Source organism: Somniosus microcephalus, chromosome 9 (assembly GCF_052327205.1).
Source record: "Somniosus microcephalus isolate GS21.2 chromosome 9, FLI_Smic_1.0, whole genome shotgun sequence".
Lineage (NCBI taxonomy): Eukaryota > Metazoa > Chordata > Chondrichthyes > Squaliformes > Somniosidae > Somniosus > Somniosus microcephalus.
This window is the reverse complement of record NC_140995.1, coordinates 206,659,864-206,682,625: the sequence shown is the minus strand read 5'-3', so window position 1 is coordinate 206,682,625 and position 22,762 is coordinate 206,659,864. Positions and strand designations below refer to the sequence as shown.

The 22,762-nt window shown below is 44.4% G+C and overlaps 1 protein-coding gene across 5 annotated transcripts in view; it reads right to left on the bottom strand.

The window, feature by feature from the left end:
• LOC147112978 (uncharacterized) overlaps positions 1-22,762 on the bottom strand; it is a 97,972-nt gene that overhangs the window by 40,650 nt on the left and 34,560 nt on the right. For all 5 annotated transcript variants that reach the window (XR_015079607.1, XR_015079608.1, XM_085997813.1 and 2 more), the window contains 4 exons: positions 7,204-7,325; positions 3,912-3,971; positions 2,744-2,907; positions 449-559 (listed from right to left, as the gene is read on the bottom strand). Coding sequence is in view for 3 of the 5 variants with exons in the window: in XM_085997813.1 (XP_085853939.1) it covers positions 449-559; positions 2,744-2,907; positions 3,912-3,971; positions 7,204-7,325 (457 nt within the window). In the remaining 2 variants the exon portion in view is untranslated. The remainder of the gene's footprint in view (positions 1-448; positions 560-2,743; positions 2,908-3,911; positions 3,972-7,203; positions 7,326-22,762) is intronic.

Below are 22,762 nucleotides of genomic sequence, written 5' to 3'. Positions count from 1 at the left end.
AGCAGATCTGCCAGCATGTGAAAAAATAAAATGCAGGTTATGCCATTTCAAGTGTATACCCTTCACGGCTACCCTTCATAACCTGTCTTTTCTGCTTTATAAATGCTGGCCTGCTGTGTATTTCCAGTATTTTTAATTTTCATTGCAGTAACCTATATGGGAAGTGCACATGAATGGACATTGCACGAGGTCAGGATCAACGTTCAGCTCTCACATGAATAATGGTGACATGGACAAGATACCTTCAGGAGAGGAGCAGAGAAAACTAGTGAGGACATCTTTTAAAAAGGAGTAGTCAGCAGTGACCTAGCAAAGCCCTGTACATTTAAGCAGATTAATGTTACAGCGTGGGAACCTAAATCTGTATAATTGGATGTCAACAGAGGAGTAACCGGACAACCAGATTTTGATGCTGACAGGGAAACGTAATTATATTTATCACTCTCACCAGCTTGGGACACAAGGTCTTTGATATATCCTCGAATTCTCTGTAAACCCACAGATTCCCAGAAGTCCAACACAGTGTGCAGAGCCAGGAAAGCACTGTAGTCTTTTAAGCCTGAAATAACAGTCAACTGATTTAAAATAGGCTGTGTTAAAGACTGCAAAAATACTGTACAATAACACATTCAGCTCATTAATTTTTGAACCTCAGTTTACGCATTTGTATTGAAATTAAATCTTGTTTGTTGTAAATGAGCTATTTGTCCTTTGAAGCCGGGCACAATATAGTAACAATTGGTCAATTATGAATTAAATAGTTGCCAATTAGACAATACTGAGTAAAATGTGAAGAGAATATATAATAATCTGTATACACTAACATGAGAGACTTATGTACCCATGAGTTAGCAAAATCCTCCACAAAGCAGTCTTAGTTTGCACACAGCCAAGATGTGCTGTCTGCCAAAATGAAAAGGTCAAATGCTAAACGGATTCAAATTCAAAAAGTAATATTATCTCATTGTTCCATGCAGTAAAAGTAGAAACTGAGTCCAGAGCGTGGGATATGGTACTTATCCTACTCATGACCCTGAGTGCAAATTCTGTATCACTCATGGGTTTATCAGAGCTGATCCCTTTTAATAAATCCAGTACCCGAAACACACAAACACATTGGGCTGGATTTTCATTCAGAAGTCGGGAAGCCAATCCACGCGATTCTTGACAGATGAAATATCAGTGTTTCACAGCTGTTTGAAGCTGTCAAACACTGACAGTCTGACTTCTAACCTGAGTCCTTCTACACAGACTCAGTTAGAAGTCTCACCGGCAATGAAAGCTGAAGGCTGTCACTTTTGACAGATCACAGCCATTTTGCTTTCAGTGCCGACTGAATGATGGCCTCCCGAAGCCTAGAGGAAGAAAGGCTGTTAAGGTAAGTACAGGTAATTTAAACTTCTTTACACACTTTAGACACACCAAACACACTTACCTTTGCACTCGTGCACCCATCACTCACCTGAACACCTACATCGCGACCCCTCCAAGTCCTTCAACCCGACGGCCCGACTGCTCTAACCTGGCATGGTTTGGAGCCATCGGGAATCCCACACGACACCCCTCAAAATAGGGATTAGGCTAAAAACTGCCTGTTAACTACCTGTTAACAGGCAGTTAATTGGCACTAATCCCTTCCCGTCTCGGGTCGGCGGGTCCCAGTGCGGGGCGGGTACCCGCCTCCTGTGAAACTGACATGGAGGTGGGTTTTGGGCGGGATGGTGTCGGGACCCCCAAATTCGGGATTTCCCCCCACACGCTTGAAACCCCGCCTGATGGCTCCAGGAAAATCTACCCCACTGAGTCTGTAATATGGGTTAAAATGACCAAGATCAGCCATGATCCAATTGAATGGTGGACAGGCCCAAGAGGCTGAATGGCCTACTCCTGTTCCTAAAAACATGCGTTAATCAGGGCCAATCAGCATGGGTTAATAAAAGAGGAGGTTGACCAACTTATAGAATTTGTTGAAGAAATAACAGAGAGGGTAGATAAAGGAAATGGATTTTCAATGGTAATGGTATTTCTCATGGTAAATTGGATGATGCACTGTTTTTTAAGTGGAGAAGTATTATATAACACAATGGACAATATACTAGTCTGCTGCTAACGTATAGCTGCGTTTCACTTTTCCTATTGTTTTAAGGATAATCATTGCTATTTATACAGAATATCCTGAGGTCAATGAGAGGTTAATGGCAGGTGCTTCTGAATTTTCAGCTCCTGGTCAGACGAAGCCAGCACAAAATACCTCTAATTTTTCTCTTTTTTATACTGCTGACACTTTGAAGTGTGATTACCTGTCCTATTCTGAAGCTAGTGGTTTATTGGAGCATATATGTGCAGGCAATGTCAGCCTTCTGGTGGCTCATTCTAGATGACCATGGGAATGGGCGGGAGAGGAAAAGCAGCACAGCCAAGACCAATCCTATCCTCCTCAAACATCTGACATGCACACTGAAGTGGACTGAACTTTATTTTTTTCTGTGCTGAGCTTGGGGATGCTGAGGTCAACTGTAGCAACCTCTCAGTCATCTGAGATCAGCTAATTCAGCACCAACCAGTGTTCAAACATGGCTGCATGATTCAGTACTACATCATATGATGCATATTTACAAATATAATGACTTCCTGGGCTAATTGGTTGAGAGACTGTTCATATTTATTTGTAAACAACATTTGTAAAAGCATCTTATTGGATATATCTGTTCACAGTAAACATGTTGTTGAATGCCTGCTTTACCTGTCCAGATGTATTCAGAATTAAAGCCATAGCCGAATCCATGTGAAATCACAAGTGGCTGTAAGCAGTTTTGGAGTTCTGGCTTTACATACAAGAAAGCACAACCTTTTGGACTACAGAACCATTTATGGCAATTGGATGTATAGTAATCAGCACCTAGAGAGCTGAGATACAGAATTATTATAGTTAAACATACTTTTAATCATTCAATGGCAATGAAAAGCAGAGTATTTTTTAAATAGTGAGAGATTGGGAAATGTTGGTGTTCAGAGGGACCTGGGTGTCCTTGTACACGAATCACTGAAAGTTAACATGCAGGTACAGCAAGCAATTAGGAAAGCAAATTACAAGAGGATTTGAGTATAAGAGTAAAGATGTCTTACTGCAATTATATAGGGCCTTGGTGAGACCACACCTGGAGTATTGTGTACAGTTTTGGTCTCCTTACCGAAGGAAGGATATACTTGCCATAGAGAGAGTGCAATGAAGGTTCACCAGACTGGTTCCTGAGATTGGGGGGGGGTTGTCCTATGAGGAGAAATTGAGTAGACTAGGCCTATATGCTCTAGAGTTTAGAAGAATGAGAGGTGATCTCATTGAAACATACAACATTTTTACAGGGCTTGACAGGGTAGATGTAGGGCGGATGTTTCCCCTGGCTGGGTAGTCTAGAACCAGGGGTCACAGTCTCAGAATAAGGGGTTGGCCATTTAAGACTGAGATGAGGAGAAAATTCTTCACTCAGAGGGTGGTGAATCTTTGGAATTCTCTACCCCAGAGGGCATTGGAGGCTCAGTCGTTGAGTATATTCAAGACAGAGATCGATAGATTTTTGAATATTAAGGGAATCAGGGGATATGGGGATAGTGCAGGAAAATGGAGATGAGGTAGAAGATCAGCCATGATCTTATTGAATGGTGGAGCAGGCTCGAAGGGCCAAATGGCCTACTCCTGCTCCTATTTCTTATGTTCTTATGTACAATTTTGGTAAGGGTACAGTAGTGTAGCAGGTATGCTAATGCTCTAGCAACCCAGAGGTCATGAGTTCAAATAGCTGCCAGACTGGGCCTGCCTGAGGAGGTCAGGGAACCAACAAGAGTAAATAACCTTGAAGCACAACAACATTCTAATCACTATCAGTTAAAATTAGCAGTGTGGGCTTACTTGCCTGAGTTTCAGATCCATTACACCAAGTGCGTGTGCTCCATCAATTAGTACTTTTGTACCCCTATCAGGTATATAATGGATTTCATTAATTTTAAAAAAGTTGCTAATTATGTCCGAATCATAGATAAATTCACATCTAATTTGCTCAGAAATGTTATATTTTAACAAGGAAACTGTAGAAGAATGGTGCAGTAAAATTGCATACACAGATCACAATTATGGTTGAATTACACAGAATAAGACTTCTTTACAACCTTTGATATAAACACACCATTTATTTTTCTCCTCAAATATAATAATAAAATAATTAAATGATCTATAAAGAACATTCAATTTACAAATTCTCCCATTAACACTTTAACATTTGGTTCTCAGACGCATCATTAAAAGGACTGACATTTCACTAGAGTCAGACAAAACAATTTCTCTGAAGCACATCAGGTATAAATTTCAAAGTAAAAGTATCCGACGTGGTATTTCCTGTCATGTGTCTGTTGGTTTGCTCAAATTTCCTCCCACTGATTTGCTTTAAATAGTAATTAAACTTGTATTATTAATGACATTGTCTAAAATATAATTTAGCATCCTGTCATTGTTTTACTTCCTTCCCCTCTATTATTACTCTGCCTACAGCTTGTAATGCAGTTTGTACCAGGACCATTGCATTTTTTTTTGGAGAGGGGAAGTTGTAACAGACAACTGAAATTCCTGTTCAATCACTTTCTATGTCAGAAAGTCTTGTATTAACTGAAAAAGAACTGACCCAAGACAGACCAATTTAGTATCTTCCTCCAGGTACCCACTGGCCAATGATTAATGCTTCACCCAGCACTTTGTCGCCCTAACTGACCGCTCGTACTCCAATTATGCTATGTGCCCTTTGTATCGTTCTCTTTTCCCTAGATGCCTATCCGAATTGGTAATCAGTATTTTTTTAAAATATCTATTTCTGTGGTTATCCAATAGAGCAGCTGATGAATTTTGAAATAGTGAAGCTAACATTTTTATACATTGTCGGTATTTTTGAACAAAATATTTAGCACACACATTTCCATGAACTGAATTTACACAGTTATGTATTTTCTTTTTTTTTTTGCTGAGGTTATCTTCCCTCAATGTAAGGTCAAATTTCTCTCCAATTTGTCAAGGCCTTGTACCCCTGCTGCCAGGGAGAGGGCAGTCAGCTAATCCCGTTCCACCAATGCTCACTTTTACTATTTACCAGAAGGCATGTGATTACAGGGACTGGTAACCTAATTGTCTCTCCTCCCTATATCGAAATTACACAAATTCTACCCCAATGTGCATATGACTCAAATCAAAAACTGTACAGAGTAGGGGGTGAGAAATGGAATCTTCTACTTTGTAACACTTTGCTTTAATGCTCCAAAGCTCAGTGTTCCACAATCTGGATAGCCATTCTGAGCCTGTGCTTGAAACAAGAGTTTACTTCTACCCAGGTAGAAAGTCAGAATGGGGATTGTGTTGGATCAGCCAAGATACTCAATGGTTGAGCATCAAGTAGCTTGCTGTGAGTTCTATCTGTTGGCTATTGCTCAAACTCAGTTGCCTTGTTGGTGAGGATTTTTTTAAAGCGCTCAGGCACCTAAATGGAGCCACATGCAAAAGTGTTCTGTGTTAGAAGGAATGGAGATAGTAACATTGCCCATCAAGCTCGATTTCAAGTGAGTCTCCTGCTGCTCAATCACTAACTGACATGGATGTATGTCAAGGAGCAGTCTGTGGCCTAGTCATTCCACTCTCTCCTAATGGAGGAGGATATGTGAAGGTGAGAGTCTTGTCAAAGGTAAAAATGGTGGTGGTGGTGGGGTGGGGGTGGTAGGGGAAATAGGGATTTATAAACAAGTTTAAATAAACAACTGGGTAACCAAATTTCAGTTTCAATATATTATTCAGCTGAAGAAAACTAATTTCTAAAAAAAAACCTCAAAATTAAGGGTAAGTCTAAAGATAAGGGGTAAGCTATTCAGGACAGAGATGAGGAGGAATTTCTTCACCCAGAGTGGTGAGCCTGTGGAATTCTCTACCACAGAAGGCAGTTGAGGCCAATTCATTAAATATATTCAAGAAGGAGTTAGATATATTTCTTAAGGCTAAAGGGATCAAGGGATATGGGGAGAAGGCAGGAACAGGGTACTGAATTTGGATGATCAGCCATGATCTCATTGAATGGCGGAGCAGGCTCGAGGGGCCGAATGGCCTACTCCTGCTCCTATCTTCTATGTTTCTATGTTTCTATGTTACTGACTTTTTGGCTGCTGAAAGTTGTAATTTAATTTTAGCTCCTTTAAATAATAGCATAATTTTCCATCATTACTTTAAGTGGAAAGCAAACATTCTTCTAGTTAAATCTGTAAACAAGTCATTAAAGAAACCACAAATTACCATATCTGCAATGCAACACATAAAGCATAATAGGGCATTGTTTATGTTGGTTTAGTTTTCAATTAACATCTCTATCTCTGAACACTACAATGCATTGTTTTATTCACCTTGTGGTAAATTATCTCTGTCAAAACAAAACAATGCAATAAATGTTTGCAAACATTCATGATTTTGCCTCATAATTCTTCCTCCCTAGGGTTGCCAACCGTTCAGGATTGTCAACCCTTCAGGATTGTCTTGGGAGTGTCCAGGAATAGAAGATTAATACCCAGGACACTGCTGCAAATGACTCAGGAGAAGAATCACAGGGACATTTAAAAAAAGTGGGGTTTTTTTTTCATTTTCTTTGAACATTTTAATTTATTTTGTAAAAATATTGGAGATGGGCAATAAAGGGCTGTTTGACAGTCAAGATTAATCCAATTGGGTAACAAAAGAACAAAAGCAAAATACTGCGGATGCTGCAAATCTGAAATAAAATCAGAAAATGTTGGAAACACTCTGCTGGTCAGGCAACATCTGTGGAGAGAGAAACAGTTAATGTTTCAGGTCGATGACCTTTCGGCAGAACTGAAAGGTCATCGACCTGAAACGTTAACTCTGTTGCTCTCTCCACATATGCTGCCTGACCTGCTGAGTATTTCCAGCATTTTCTGTTTTTATTTTGGATAACAGAAGAGTCTGTTTGCTATCTAATTGGCGTGGGAAGGCAATGTCGCCCAGAGGACGGACTAATGGTGGGAGTGTGGGGGTGAGACGGTTCGAGGCAAGAGGTCATGTGATGAAACCTCCAATAATACACCCGACTAGAGTTGGCAACCCTATTCCCCCTCAAAACGAATTATAAAAGTTATTGCATGACTCAATTGGATTTTCTTGTACATTACCTTTGGTGACAGATGTCGATGATTTCTGGCAATGGATTTATAAATGATGCATTGCTGGGAATGTGATCAAACACAGCCAATTTTGTCCCTGGCTGTAAAGACTCTTTCACTTTTGTCATAATCTAAAAACCGAAAAAAAACTGATCAAATCTATTGTACTCTGCAATGTTTCTCTAATTTTCATACCGAATGTTATACAAAATCTTATGCAGAAATCTCTTAGCCAGTCAAGTTCAATTAACAGGAACTTTTACCATAGCTAACAGACAGACACAGGCATAGAAATTGGTCTGCGAACTGCCCGTTTTTTGGGCGCTACTTGGACCACTAAGGCCCCAATATGGTGGGCATTTCCAGTCAGAAATGCACTGTCCGCCATATTGGGTAAGGACAAACAAGAGGTATATCCTTTACTAAAGCAAAATACTGCGGATGCTGGAAATTTGAAATAAAAACAGAAAACGAAGGGTCATCGACCTGAAACGTTAATTCTGTTTCTCTCTCCACAGATGCTGCCTGACCTGCTGAGTATTTCCAGCATTTTCTGTTTTTATTTCAGGCATCCTTTAACTATGCCTGAAGCAGGCTAGACACTTTGCATATGCAAATAAGGGCCCTGTCACCTGTTTGAGGTCCCCTCTCTAAGACTGGTTTGTCCTGAGGCAGCCAGCTCCAACATGGCCTGCACTCAGGAAAATCAGCCCCAGAGATTGCCTGCAGGAGTGCTCCTCCCGACTGACTTCACATTAAAAGAACCGATCTCCGCCGCTCACCTCCCCCATTTCTGTTTCCCGACCCCCAATGGCCCATCAGTCTCAAACCCCTCCTATCGCTGCCACTCACCCCCCCCCCCCCGACCCTCCCAACCCCCCCATCGCCGCAGATCCTGGACTCGACCCCCGCAATCCCCGACCCAGGTCTTGACCCCCAGCCCTGCGATCCCTCATTCCCATGATACTCAGACCCCTGATCCCCAGCTCCAATATCTGGGATGCCTCAGATCTCACCATTCTGGTGCATTAAAAGTACCCTGTGCACCCAAAAGTAATCTAAATTTCTGGGCCAGAATATTTCAGCAGTTGCTTAATCTGGACCAATTTTAACATATACACTGTTAATTTTAGGAATAAGTCAGTACTGTTCTGATAATTACAATAGTGTTTCATTTTGTTGAAAATTACTATTAATATACATTGGCCTAGAAATTCAGTGGGCCTTGCGCCCACTTAGCGCGTAAAGAGGTCTTTTGCGGCGGCGGGGTGGTAGCGCGGAAATTGAGTGCAGCGGTATTGGCGGCGGTAGCCGTTAGCGCGGCGCCGGGACCGATGACGTCATCGGTGTGCGCGGTGGCCCGTAACGCCCCGAAACCGCACCGATCCCCATATTTATTTGCGGCCGCCTCCTCCGAAGCGGGCGCAAACAGCGACCAGAAAACGGGGCCGTCCTGCTGCCATAGTGGGGCGCTTTAAAGCGGAAGGTGCGGCCGGCCGCTTTATCGGCGGCCGCCTGCCCGCACCTCCTTCCCCCGCCTCCTCCACCCCCCCCCCCCCGCGGCATTGCCGGCTGGTTTCCGTGGAGCCCGGCACTTCTCTGTTGTGCCGGGCTCTTTTGCCGGCACTCGCGATCGGGGCTCCGGCCGTTGCAGGCACCTCCCCCTTAAGAGAAGGAGGAGGCCTGCAGTACCGCAGCCTGCCGCACCGCATCGGGTGGCGCTGCGGCAACTAGCGCGCCGCTATTCAGTTGCAGCGCTCCAAACAGAGGCGGGCACACCCTGGTATAGCGCCCGCTTCCGAATTGGGGCGCAGAAGACGAATATACGGCGTGCGCTAATGCCTCCCCGCCCAGCGCTAACTTTTGGGCGCGAGCAAGCTGCCCGCGCCCAAGTGAATTTCTAGGCCATTGTATTTAGCATCCATATTTCCACAAAATATTTATGTTTCTATAGAATCCAATCACTTGGGATCTATTTTCATAGTTTTGTTAATCTTATGCCAATTTACACTCATGTAGAAAATAGCAGACATGACAATATGCTTAATCATAGGATCCTGCAGCACAGAGGAGGTCATTCGGCCTATCGTGCCTATGCCAGCTCTTTGAAAGATCTGTCCAATTTAGTCCCACACCTCAGCTTTTTGCCCATAACCCTGCAAATTGGTCCTCTTCAAGTACATGTCCAATTGCCTTTTGAAAGTTGCTATGGCATCTGATTTCACCACCTTTTCAGCTAGAGCGTTCCAGATCTTAACATGCTCTGTGTGAAGTTTCTCCCTACTTGCTCTAACAAAAGCCCTCATAATTTTGAATAACTCGATTAGGTTTCCCCTTAACCATCTCTGCTCTAACAGAACAATCCCTGCTTCTCCAATTTCTCCACATAACTGCAGTCCCTCATCCTTGGTATCAGCCTGGTAAACCTCCTCTGTATCCTCGCCAAGGCTTTAACATCCTTCTTAAAGTGTGGTGCCCAGAATTTTTTTTTAAATTCATTCATGGAATGTGGGCGTCGCTGGCAAGGCCAGCATTTATTGCCTATCCCTAGTTGCCCTCCAGAGGGTGGTGGTGAGCTGCCTTCTTGAACTGCTGCAGTCCGTGTGGTGAGGGTACTCCCGCAGTGCTGTTAGGGAGGGTGTTCCAGGAATTTGACCCAGCGACAATGAAGGAACGGTGATATACTTCCAAGTGAGGATGGTGTGTGACTTGGAGGGGAACTTGGAGGTACACAATACTCCAGCTGAGGCGTAAGCAATGATTTGTAAAGGTTTAGCATGATTTCCTTGCTTTTGTATTCTATGCCCCTAATTACAAAGCCAAGTATTCCATACGCTTTCTTAATTTCCTTATCAACTTGTCCTGCCACCTTCAAAGATTTGTGAATATGCACCCCCAGGTCCCTCTGCTCTTGCACCCCCACCCCCCCAAAAATAGTACCATCTGCCTCTCCATGTTGTTCCTCCCAAAGTGCATCACTTCACACTTAAATTGCATCTGCCATGTGTCTACAAATTTCATGTCTATGTCCTCCTGAAGTCTGCTACTATCCTCCTCACTATTTACTACATTGCCAAGTTTTGTATCATCCGCAATTTTTGAAATTGTACTCTGTATACCCAACTCCAGGTCATTTATATATAACAAGAAAAACAATGGTCCTAATACTGACCCCTGGGGGACCCCACTGCATACTTCTCTCCAGTCAGAAAAGCATCCATTCACCACTACTCTCTACCTCCTCTCCCTTACATAAGAACATAAGAAATAGAAGCAGGAGTAGGCCAATCGGCCCCTCGAGCCTGCTCCGCCATTTAATAAGATCATGGCTGATCTGATCCTAACCGCCAATCTATTATCACAGAACCATCTCCTGAATCTAACAGAATTAGACACACGAAATAGGAGCAGGATCAGGCTACACGGCCCCTGGGCCCGCTCCGCTACCCACAGGGCCATGTCCGATCCGAACCTAGACTCATGTCCAAATTCCTGCCCGCTCCCCGTAACCCTTAATTCCCTTTACTTCTAGGAAACTGTCTATTTCTGTTTTAAATTTATGTAATGATGTAGCTTCTACAGCTTTTTGGGACAGCATATTCCATGGACCTACCACCCTCTGAGTGAAATAGTTCCTCCTCATCTCAGTTTTGAAAGAGCAGCCCCTTATTCTAAGACTATGCCCCCTAGTTCTAGTTTCACCCATCATCGGGAACATCCTCCCCTTCACAATCTTAGCCAATTAGATGTCTAAGTTACCACCGTATATTTAATCCCATGTGTTTCTATTTTCCAAATAAGTCTCTTATGTGGTACTTTATCAAATGCCTTTTTCAAAGTCCACATATACAACATCTACTGCACTACTTTCATCAACCCTCTCTGTTACTTCATCAAAGAACTCAATCAGGTTAGTTAACACCAAATCATATTTTGTCATGTTGGTTACCTTAGTGTTAAACAATTTCTGCCAGCAGACTAAAAACACCAAGCTAATTGGAAATGGATCAAATCTACTTAAGTGTTAAGGAGGTAGAAATTGGACCTCATTGCGGCCGTAGCAACGTGGGCCAATTTCGGAGAGCAACACCCCACGCCCGATCAGTGCCGGGGTATGGATGCTGCTATTATGGCATAGGTAAATGTGGGGCCGAATATCTGTTTCAGGAACCCTGCACTAAATCGGTGTGCAATGAACAGAGCAGGCTCTGGGTATAGTATTGTTTGTAGCAGAATCAGAAGAGAAACAGAAAAGAATAATGCACGAATGGAGGAAGATTACCCTGCATTACCCCTGAAAAGCATTACAGGTTCTGAATAAATTACATCCTATTGGTTGTTGAAGTTACAACATCGTAAATGTCTTTAATACAGGGTTGTTCTTTATTTTTTGGGAATGATTTTGCTGGTAATAATCAGAGCACCGTCCATCTTTGTGCAGCAGGTGACTGTTCTAGAAGAATAGTGAGTTAATCTATTATCTATGAATCCTGAGGGACAGTTGGCAGACAGCAAAAGTTTAATGCTATTTCTGACTTGCCAGCAACAGAGTGTGGTACGGGTGCACTCATATGGAGGCATGAGTGCTGTCAATCAGACTGATGAAGTATATCAACCATAAGGGTTTCTATTCCTTCAATACTGGAGGTATGAGTCACATTTAAGAGGGGTGGGGGTGAAGGATGCAATTTAGAGTGTGGAGTTTGGGGAGGTATCAATAGCAGCAGGGCATTACAACATGGAATGTGTTGAATCATCTCAAGGGAGGGCTCAATATCTTAAGAGGCCCTGAAACAAGATTTTGCCTGGGCTCTGTGACACCGTATACAGGCTGTGGATTTGGTAATTGTTGACTACATGCACTAAAATTCTGCTGACACTGAATGCTGCCATTAATCTGGTTGAGACCAGATTGAATGTCATCGCTCATTTGTGTAAAACCTTCTCCTATTTCTGTAAACTTTCCATTCAGAGTAAATTGGAGAGTTAAATTTAAAGTTGGTTGCAGTCACAGTGAAAGTGGTTTGTGATACTGTTCTTATTTTGCTGTATTCATTAGTCACTGAGAATTCACTATCCTAGTCACAATGTTGAATGATGGACTCCAGTACAGAAATTTTATTCACTGCATCTCAACAACACTTTACATGTATATAGCACCTTTAATGTAGAAAATGTCCCACAGTTTTTCGGAGGTGTAAGCCTAAAATGGATGCTGAGCCAAAGAAAGAGATTACGAGGGGTGAGCTTGGCCAAAGAGATGGGGTCTAAGGAGGAGAAAGTGCTGGAGAGGCAGATTGGTATAGGAATACAAATTCCAGTGCATGGGGCCTAGGCAGCTGAAGGCATGCTGCCAATGAGTGTTAGTGGCAAATAGGCTGAGGTAGTGGCACAGATGAGCAATACTACAGAGGTGGAAGTAGGCAGTCTTTCTGAGGGAGAGGATATGGGGTCAGACACTCAATTTGGGTTGAACAGGGCACTAAGAATGTGGACAGTCTGGTTCAGCATGAGACTGTGGCCAAGGAATGGGATGCAGTTGGTAATAAGGATACGAATTCTGTGATGTGGCTCAAGACGATGACTTTGGTCTTCCCAATATTTAGCTGGAGGCAACTGTGGCTCATTTAAGACTGAATGTTGGACAAGCAGTCTGACAGCACAAAGGTAGGGGAGAGATCAAGAAAGGCAGAGCTAGGTGTCAGCAGTGTCCGTATGGAAGCCTACCCAATATCTGCAGATGTTGTTGTCAAGGGGCAGATTGTAGACGAGGAAGAGAAGGGGGCCAAAGCTAGGTCTTTGCAGGACTCCCAATATTACAGTGCATGGGGTGGGAAAAGAAGCCATTACGAGAGATGTTCTCGCTATGAATGGAAAGGTAAGAGTGAAAAGAACCAAGTGAGGGCACACCCACAAGGCTGGACAATGAGGAGAGGTATTGGAAGAGGATGGTGTGGTCAGTTGTGCCGAAGGCTGCAAAACGGTCATTAAGGATGAGGAGGAATAATGCACCATGGTCACAGTCACAAAGAATGTCATTCGGAACTTTGGTTAGGGCTGTTTCAGTACAGTGGAAGGAATAGATTGGAGGGATATGCACAGATTGGAGGCGACAACACGTTCAAGGGCCTTGGAAAGGAAAGGGAGGTCGGGGATAGGACACTAGTTTGCAAAGACATTGGGGCTTTTTGGTATTTTGTTAAGGAGGAAAGTGAGGATGGCAGTTTTAAAAAGAGGGACAGTGCCTGAATAGAGGGAACCATTTACTGTCAGCTAGCATAGGGACCATGAATAAGATGAGCTCAGAACTTGGTCTTTGGCACTCAACAACAACAACTTGCATTTATATAGCACCTTTAACGTAGGACAACTTCCCAAGGTGTTCCACAGGAGTGTGATCAAACAAAATTCAATAGGAAAAAAAATCAGGTTGCCGATTCATTATTGCCCACTTTGCACTACCCATTAAAACCCATCTGGTTCACTAATGCTCTTTAGGGAAGGAAATCTGCCGTCCTTACCTGGTCTGGCCTATATGTGACTCCAGACCTACAGCAATGTGGTTGACTCTTAACTGCCCTCTGAAATGGCCCAGCAAGCCACTCAGTGTGACAAAGGTAAACTATCCCTCCTCGTCCTTCTTGACTTGGCTGCAGCCTTTGACACGGTTGACCACTCCATCCTTCTCCAACGCCTCTCCACCGTCGTCCAGCTGGGTGGAACAGCACTCGCCTGGTTCCATTCTTATCTATCTAATCGTAGCCAGGGAATAACCTGCAATGGCTTCTCTTCCCACTCCTGCATTGATCTAAAACTCGGTTGCCCATGTCCTAACTCGCACCAAGTCCCATTCACCCATCACCCCCGTGCTCGCTGACCCACATTGGCTCCCGGTTAAGCAATGCCTTGATTTCAAAATTCTCATCCTTGTTTTTAAATCCTTCCATGGCCTCACCCCTCCCTATCTCTGTGATCTCTTTCAGCCCCACAACACCACCACCCCCCCGACCCGCCCCGAGATATCTGCGCTCCTCTAATTCTGCCCTCTTGAGCATCCCTGATTATAATCGCTCCACCATTGGTGGCCATGCCTTCTGTTGCCTAGGCCCTAAGCTCTGGAATTCCCTGCCTAAACATCTCTGCCTCTCTTTTCTCCTTTATTACACTCCTTAAAACCTACCTCTTTGAGCAAGCTTTTGGTCACCTGCCCTAATTTCTCCTTATGTGGCTCGGTGTCAAACTTTTTGTCTTAGAATACTCCTGTGAAGCGACTTGGGGCTTTTTACTATGTCAAAGGTGCTATATAAATATATAAGTTGTTGTTGTTGTTGTCAGTTGTACTAAAACCACTACAAAGAAGTATAACAGCACTGTTGGAGTACCTTCAAGTGGTTCAAGAATGCGGCTCACCACCACCATCTCGATGGCAATTAATGCTTGCCTTGCCAGCGATGCCCACAGCCCACGAACGAATGTTTAAAAAAACTATCGCTTAAGACCAATTTCACCCCCATATGGAGGGAGAGTTTTAGGGAGACAAGAGGGCAGTGAATTTGGACGAGAGAGTGCAAGGGGAGCCGAGATGAAAATGATGAGTCACTTGATGCAAAAGCTGAGGGAGGAAATAAGAAAGGATGGCCTAGAAATTCTCATATCCCCCACCATGTGAGTGGACCAAACCAATTTCCTGGATGGAGCTGTACCAGTGTCTTAATAAAGTACTGTATTTCTGATTTTGTATTTCACTATCCTAGCTATACATCCCAACACCCTATTCACATTCTCTGTAGCCTCACGACATAGATCATGTGAAGAGCAACCCTCAAGGTCGCTCTCCAATTCCACTGTTAGAAGGTAACACTGCATGGTATTCATATGCCTGGAATTACAGGACTCCAGATGGGTGTTGCCCAATGGTATCTCACAATCTATTTACCCAAGTTATCTCTGGTTCTCACAAATTTAGCTCCCACGAAATCTGGCACTAATATTAACTTTGTAGAATTTGTCTAATCAGCTTAAATCTGTTAACATTATTATCACTATTGAGCAGGTGTTCTCCCACATGGAGGTCCAGGATCACAGCTAAAAATTATTTCTTTACATGATTTACCCTTGTTTTGTGAGGGAGAAGATACAGAAACACCATGTACCATCTTTATCACAATAAGGTCATGCACAGACCTGTTTTGATACAACTAACATTATCGTATTCTGTGTTCGCAAACAAAACACAAATTTGACATAAAGATGTCACTTTAATAAGCTGTAGAATGAAAATTGTCCATTCAGTGCATTAAAGAAACAACTTGCAGTTATATAGCATGTTTCACACCCTCAGGACATTCCAAACTGCTTCACAATGAATTGCTTTTGAAGTGTAGTCACTATTGTTTTTGCAGGTACACATGGCAGCCAATTTGCACATAGCAAGGTCCCACAAAGACTATTAAGATAAATGAGCAGTTAATTTGTTTTTGGTAGTGTTGAGTGAAGGAAAAATGTTGGCCAGAATACTGGGAGAGTCCCATGCTTTTCTTCAAATAGTGTCATGAGATTTTTTGATATCCACCTGAATAGGCAGGCGAGGTCACAGTTTAATATTCAATTCATGTAATAATTTGGGTGTAAAGTGCTTTGGGATGGACTGCTGTCGTGAAAGGTGCCATATAAATGCAAGTTCCTTTTTCTTCCATTAACATCTCATCAAAAGGTTGGTTCAATCTGAATTTTATAAAATGTCAGCACCGAGTTAATATTATTAATATTAAAATAGATGAACATACTGTTTTAAATAGAATTAAGAACCTTAATATAATAGGGCAGCCTGTCCAAATGATATCCACCCAAGAGTTCTCAAGGAAATGGGACAGGTGCTGTGCAAACCCCTTGCCCGTATCTTTAATAGCTCGCTGGTCAGGGGCTGTTCCCTTTGATTGGAAGGAGGTTAATGTACTTCCGATCTTTAAAAAAGGAGTTAAGATGGATCTGGATAACTTTAGGCCCATTAAGCAATAGGGAAGATACTTGAGGGAATCATTAGGGATGCACTATATGACTACTTAGACAGAGAGGACATATCAGGGACACCCAACATGGCTTCAGAAAAAGGAGGCCCTGTCTTACTAATTTGATTGTATTTTTTGAAGAAGTCACCAAGATAGTGGATTAGGGAAACCTGGTAGACATTGGTACCTAGACTTTCAAAAAACTTTTGATAAAGGTATTGCATCAGAGGCTTCTCTGCAAGATTGGAGCCTCAGTATTAGTGGCAAGTGCTGGATTAAGAACTGGCCGAAAGCCTGTAGGCAGAAAATGGTTGTAGATGGATTTAGATCGGATTGGAGAGCAGCCGGCACTCTGCGGGGGAAGGCCTTTATGAGGCTGGGGACAGGAGCGCAGGCAGGTGCTGGCAGGCGACCAGCAACAAAAATGGCTGCCCCGCACCTCGCCTTTAAATAGATCCTCCCCGGCCACAGGTAGGCCCCCCTGACCCCGTCAGTTATAGCGTCCGGTGATAAGTCAGGGGGCGCTCCCGAAGATCACGGCTGGGGCGGAAGCGGGGCACTGTGCACAGCGATGACATCATCGCTGGCGGTGCAGCACCATGGGGCGCTACCGGTTAGCGCCACCGCTAACCTCCCGTTTAATTTCGCGGGAGGTGTGGGCGGCGCCACACCCAGGCACTAGTTGCTTTGCGCCCCGTTAGCGCAAAGCAACCCAATTTTTCCCCCTATATGGCTTCTGGGTGAAGTGGAGAATGTAGGTACTGGGATGCACAAGATATCACAACTGTGCGAGACAGGCTGGATAGACCAGTAGATCTTTTCCTGTCCATTTTTCATACGTTTCGTAGTTAAATATCTCTAAGTAGCATTCAGAATTTTAATAAAATTGTGCTCTCTCAACAACAGCCCCGAATTTCCTCGCGGTTTCCACCAGACTCCTGCCATAAATCAGGTGGGCGTTCGGCAGAACTTACCAGAAAAAGGCAGGAACCCAGGTCCCCACCAATGCCAAGAATTCCCTGTTGCCCTTGTACGGGGCGGAAGCTCCGTGATGTTAAGGGAGCGGAGCCAGCAGTGGGGCATTGGCGGTCAGGATTCGCCGTGTGTGGTCACATACCAACTGTACATTAAGTGAGTGGAATCCTTTGCGGTTACAGAAGATCTCAGGGTGGTCATGAGGTGCCTGCAAAGCGACATGGGTGCAGTCAGTGGCACCCTGCACTTTGGGAAGCTCGTTATCCTGGCAAAGCCACATGCGTGCTCCAGCTGTTTCTCTCTGCTCATGGGAAACGATATGTACTCCCTTCTCCATCTGTACAGAGCATCTGTTACCTGGCAGATGGAGCAATGGACAGCAAACTGCAAGATGTTGTAGATGTCGCCTGTGGAAAACTGGAATGATCCGCCAGCATAGAAGTTTAGCGCGATGGTGACCTTGACAGCCACTGAGAGAGCTATGCTGACACTGCTGTGAGGCTGGAGGTCTGGCTACAGGAGGTTGCAGCTCTCTGTGACCACGTCCTTACTGAAGTGCAGCCTTCTAAGACACTGCTCCTCATTGAGGTTCAAGTATGAGAACTGCTGCCGGTACACTCTGGGTGGGAAAGGGCACCTGATGACAGCCCTGTTGGCCCTCCTACCTCTGGCCACATTTTGTACTCTCTCTCTGTGCCTCAGATGCCTCCTACGGTGACGCAGGAGGGCAAGGTCCAGAGCCAATACAGCCCCATCAAACAATTGAAATATATAAATCTCAAATCACACCCTAATGCAAATGAAGATTTCTTATTCAGCAGCAAACACTGAAATCTCAAAAACGCTTCCAATAAACAAAAGGGCTCTTTGCTTTTGAGCAGCAAAAAGTTTGATGTCCTGGCCGACACAAACAACCGGAGGTGGACGCCTTTAAATAGCGCTCCTCCACAGGCCTCCCAACTGGAAAACGCCTGCTGAACCTGTCGCTAAGAAACAGAGGCGCACAGGCAGGCGAGAAAGGGGAATTTTGCATCAGAAACACTAATGGGGCCATGCGCCCGGAGATGACGTCATGATCTCTGAGCGCAGAAGTTCGGGACGAAAACCAGTAGCGCCCGCCGAATTTCACAGGAGGCGCGATTATCACCTCAAGGGGCGCAAAGCCATTTGCGCCCCGTTAGCGCCTCCCATCGGAGGCGCAAATGATGGGAATTTCGCACCCCTCGAGTTTAAGAGTAGATTCATGGACTGTTATCTTCAGTTGCAAAGGGCCAAAGCTGCCTCAGGATAACTGTGACAGCTGATACAGCAGAAAGTTATGACCTAGGAGGGAAAGCACAGGAGCTACACAATGTACATGCTACTGCTACAATGTTCACTTTTGTGGAGTCTTGTACTTCATTTGTGAATACTAAATAAGATAATTATTCATTTAAAGTTGACAACATGACCAACTATATATATGTGTATTTTTAATCAGACTTGTGGCATTTTTTATAAAGGCAGCATAAATAGCAATCAAAAACGTTATTTTTAAGCACAAGTCAGGAGTATGATGGAATACTCTCCACTTGCCTGGATGAGTGCAGCTCCAACAACACTCAAGAAGCTTGACGCTATCCAGGACAAAGCAGCCCACTTGAATGGTACCCCATCCACCACCTTAAACAGTAAACCTCCACCACCGGCGTACCGTGGCTGCAGTGTGTACCATTTACAAGATGTACTGCAGCAACTTGCCAAGGCTTCTTCAACAGCACCACCCAAGCCCACGACCTCTACCACCTAGAAGGACAAGGGCAGCAGGCGCATGCGAACACCACCACCTCCAAGTTCCCCTCTAAGTCACACATCATCCTGACTTGGAAATATATCGCCAATCCTTCATCGTTGCTGGGTCAAAATCCTGGAACTCCCTCCCTAACAGCACTGTGGAAGTGCCCTTTACCACATGGACTGCAGGTGTTCAAGAAGGTGGCTCACCACCACCTTCTCAAGGGCAATTATGGATGGGCAATAAATGCTGGCCTAGCCGAGCAAGCGAAGGACCTAATCTTGTTGCTGTTTGAAAACTGGGGGTATCGAGACGGCACTGAAGTCGAACTTCAACCATCAAGAACTCGATCACGAACGGGCTCTGGGACAGGAGGTAGACTATTTTCACCATCGACAAACCAAGGCAACGCAGCAGGACTCAGGATAAAAGAACACATACACGTGTGAGCAGTATTTAATTTGATAGGGGGGTATAGCAGATAAAAAGTTATATGGGGGGAAAAATTGGGTGAGTAGCGCCACCTGTTAGCGCCTAAAGAGGCAGTCAGTGGCTGTAGCGCCACTGGCTGCGCCTCTTGCGATATTCAGCAGGGGCGCTAATGGTGGCGCTAGCCTTTTGCGCTGCGCCGCCACCGATGACGTCATCGGTGTGTGCAGCGCCCCATTCGCGCCCCGATCGCGATATTTGGTAGCGAACGCCCCGCGCCCGGTTCACAGGGCCTTGCTGCGCCGGCAGAGGTGCAAGTTAAGGTGGAGGTGCGGGGCGGCCGCTTTTTCGGCGGCGGCCTGCCAGCACCTCCGTCCCCGGCCTCCTGGTCCCCCCCCCCCCCCCCCCGCGCCATTGCCGGCTGTTTCCCGAGAGTCCAGCACTTCTCCTTGGTGCCGGGCTCTTTTGCCGGCACTCGCGATCGGGGCTTGCGCTGTTGCAGGCCCCTCCCCCTTAACAGTGGGAGGAAGGCCTGCAGTACCGCAGCGTGCTGTGCCGCAGCGTGTGGCGCTGCGGCACGTAGCACTGCGAAATTCAGTTTCAGCACCCTAAGAGGGACGCGGAGCGCCTCGAGCCGCGCCCCGTCTCCCTCTAGGGGCACTTCAACTGAATTTGCGGCGACCGCGGCGCAAATTCCAGCGCCCAGGCGAACTTTGCACCGCTTGGACGCCTCAGGCCAATTTCTAGGCCCTGGTGTTTTAACGTGCAAGTAGTATTCAATTTGATAGGGGGGTATAGCAGATAAAAAGTTAAATGGTGTTTTAATGTGACAGTGGCTGAAGGACCTCCGTACTAATCATATAGTCCTCAATCTCTTATAGGCATCATAGAAAGGGGGAGGTTGTTGTAAGTGGGGAAATTGGAGGCTGATCACCTCCAATAAAGGTCGAGTCCAAGGAGAGGGCCGAACAGGGAACAGCTGTAAAAATAAACGATAATAAAGGAATATTATCGTGGATGTTGTGGGCAGAAGGTTATGACCAAAAGCACAATCGGGAAGGACCTTTTGAGGAGGGCAACAGTGACCTTACGATGAAGTGTGATAAAGGCCGAGTCCAAGAAGGAGAGGGCCAAACAGAGAACAGCTGTAAAAATAAAATGTTAAAGAATACTAACGAAGTACCCTCATGGAGGGTGCGGGCAGACGATTATAAAGGCAGGCAGTTGTTATATTGTGCAGCTCACATTTGAACACAACGTGGCGACATAACAACTATCAGAGAGATGAAAGACAGAGGGAAAAAGGACACCAGCAGCTAGAAACCAGGAATGGTAATCTAAGCTGTATGCTAATCTAACTCCAGACAGGGGCTGTGGTAGAAGCAGCACAAGTTCTAGGAACTCAGCAAATGAAAAGAACACTGGCCCGTATTTTCCGATCCCTACGGGTATGTACGAGGTGTGTACACACCCGTAGGGGCCTCACAAATGCCGGTTTCAGGCATGCGAAGCGCATGCGCTGAAAACTGGCATTCCCGATCTGTCAAGAATCCTCTTGACAGATCGGATGCCTGCACTGGAGAAGGGCCTCTGCGGGTGGAGAGTTCTGCTTTCTGCAGAACCTCCGCCTGTTGAAATACCTTAAAAATCTTACGCCTGGTAAAAGCAGCATCAAAACGAGCTGCTGAGTCGACAGTTTAAAAGACGGAAAAAAACCATAAAGTTGAAGCCGTCACTGAAGCTGATGGTACATGCTACCAGCTTCAGTGCCAAGAAAAATAAAACACAAGATTACTGAGTGAAAGGACCCTTAAAGGATGCTGGAATTTCAGTTGTGTGAAAGTGTGTGTTAAAGTGTGCAAGTTTTAAAAGGTACAAAGACTGAGGGGAAAAAATATTAAAAAGATGGCGTTTGGTTTTTTGGGAAAGTTTTCTTAAATTAATGTGAAGTGATGCAATGGCGTCTGACAATGTTTTGCCCCACCTTCTTATAAACCTACAAAGAAGTTAACCCTTTCCGTTGACAGCTGTTTTCTTAATTCAGCAAGGAACCATTTTTGTATTGCTGGATGTAAATTTATATGGGGCATTATTAAATTTATAAGTTTCTTAATTTAAATGGATATTTCCCCAGTGACAGAAGGAAATTATGAATTGTCAAATTAACTTATTGGGCTCTTAAGCAGAGCCACAATGGATTCTCTGTATCTTTTTTTCCTATAAACAGGGGCCACGGTTTCCCGGACCGTATGGAGGTTGATGCATAGCAAGACATCCAGCAGTTTTAAGAATTTATCAGCAGACATCGGCAGACATCGAATGTCGCAGCCTGGTGACAAAATTGGACTTAAAACTTTAACCTATTGGGATCGCTTGATATTTTCCAAGACACATTGCTCGAAGTGGAAGATAAACGACTTGCATCCAAATGCAATTGTTATTTTTGTCTTCTTTGTAAAATCACAAAGTCTGGGCATAATTGGTTTGTAAAATTAAAATTGATTAGATAAATTGATAAGAGTTGCTGTTCAAGCACTCGGGAAAGGAAATTTATCTGAAATTTAAGGGCATAATCAAATTTTATTTTTTAAAAGGACCAGTCTACGTGGTTCCGTCCAAACGATGTATTGAGAAAGAAGTTTTTGGGGGGAGACTGTTGTGTTAAAGGTAACTAACATCCCTCATCTTGCAGACTGAATTGCTCTCTGGTATATTTTGGGGAATAAAAGGTCCAAGAGGAGGTTTGGTTAAGTAAAATTAAACAAACAAAATGTGTTAAAACTTGGACCAAGTGGGAATGTTTGATCTATGTTTTAAAGATATTATGATAATATTGTATTAGACAGTAAAGTTCCTCCGGGGCTCATGAATGAAATGGTGAACACTGTATAAAATTGAATGAGAGGAAGTGAGTGAGGATATAAGATGAAAACAGGAAAATTACCCAACCAAATGGGAATTTTTCTAAAATCATTGTTCTGAGGTGAATTGGCATAAATCACCTGGGTGCAATCTGGTATTAATGTACATTCTTGCAAAAGTCAGGGAAGTGTAGTAAATTGCTAAGCTTTCTCTTGGCGATGTTTGTGTTATTGCCTATACTGAACAATAAGAAAACTGCATTTGATAGCCTGGCCACTACCCGAGACATCAGGACCACGCTGAGGGAGATGAGCAAACATCTCCAGACACCGCATGATCTTTTGATAAGATCACCTGAAAGCCCGAGAAAGGCTTGGATCAGACGTCACGTGCGGCATGATATTGGGATACCGATGTGTGTGTGTGCAAATGTGAACGTGTTACGTATGAAGTAACTAGCTGCGGGAATGCATGATGAATTTGCACTGAAGAACGGGTCTCAGACATGCTCAGTTACCGA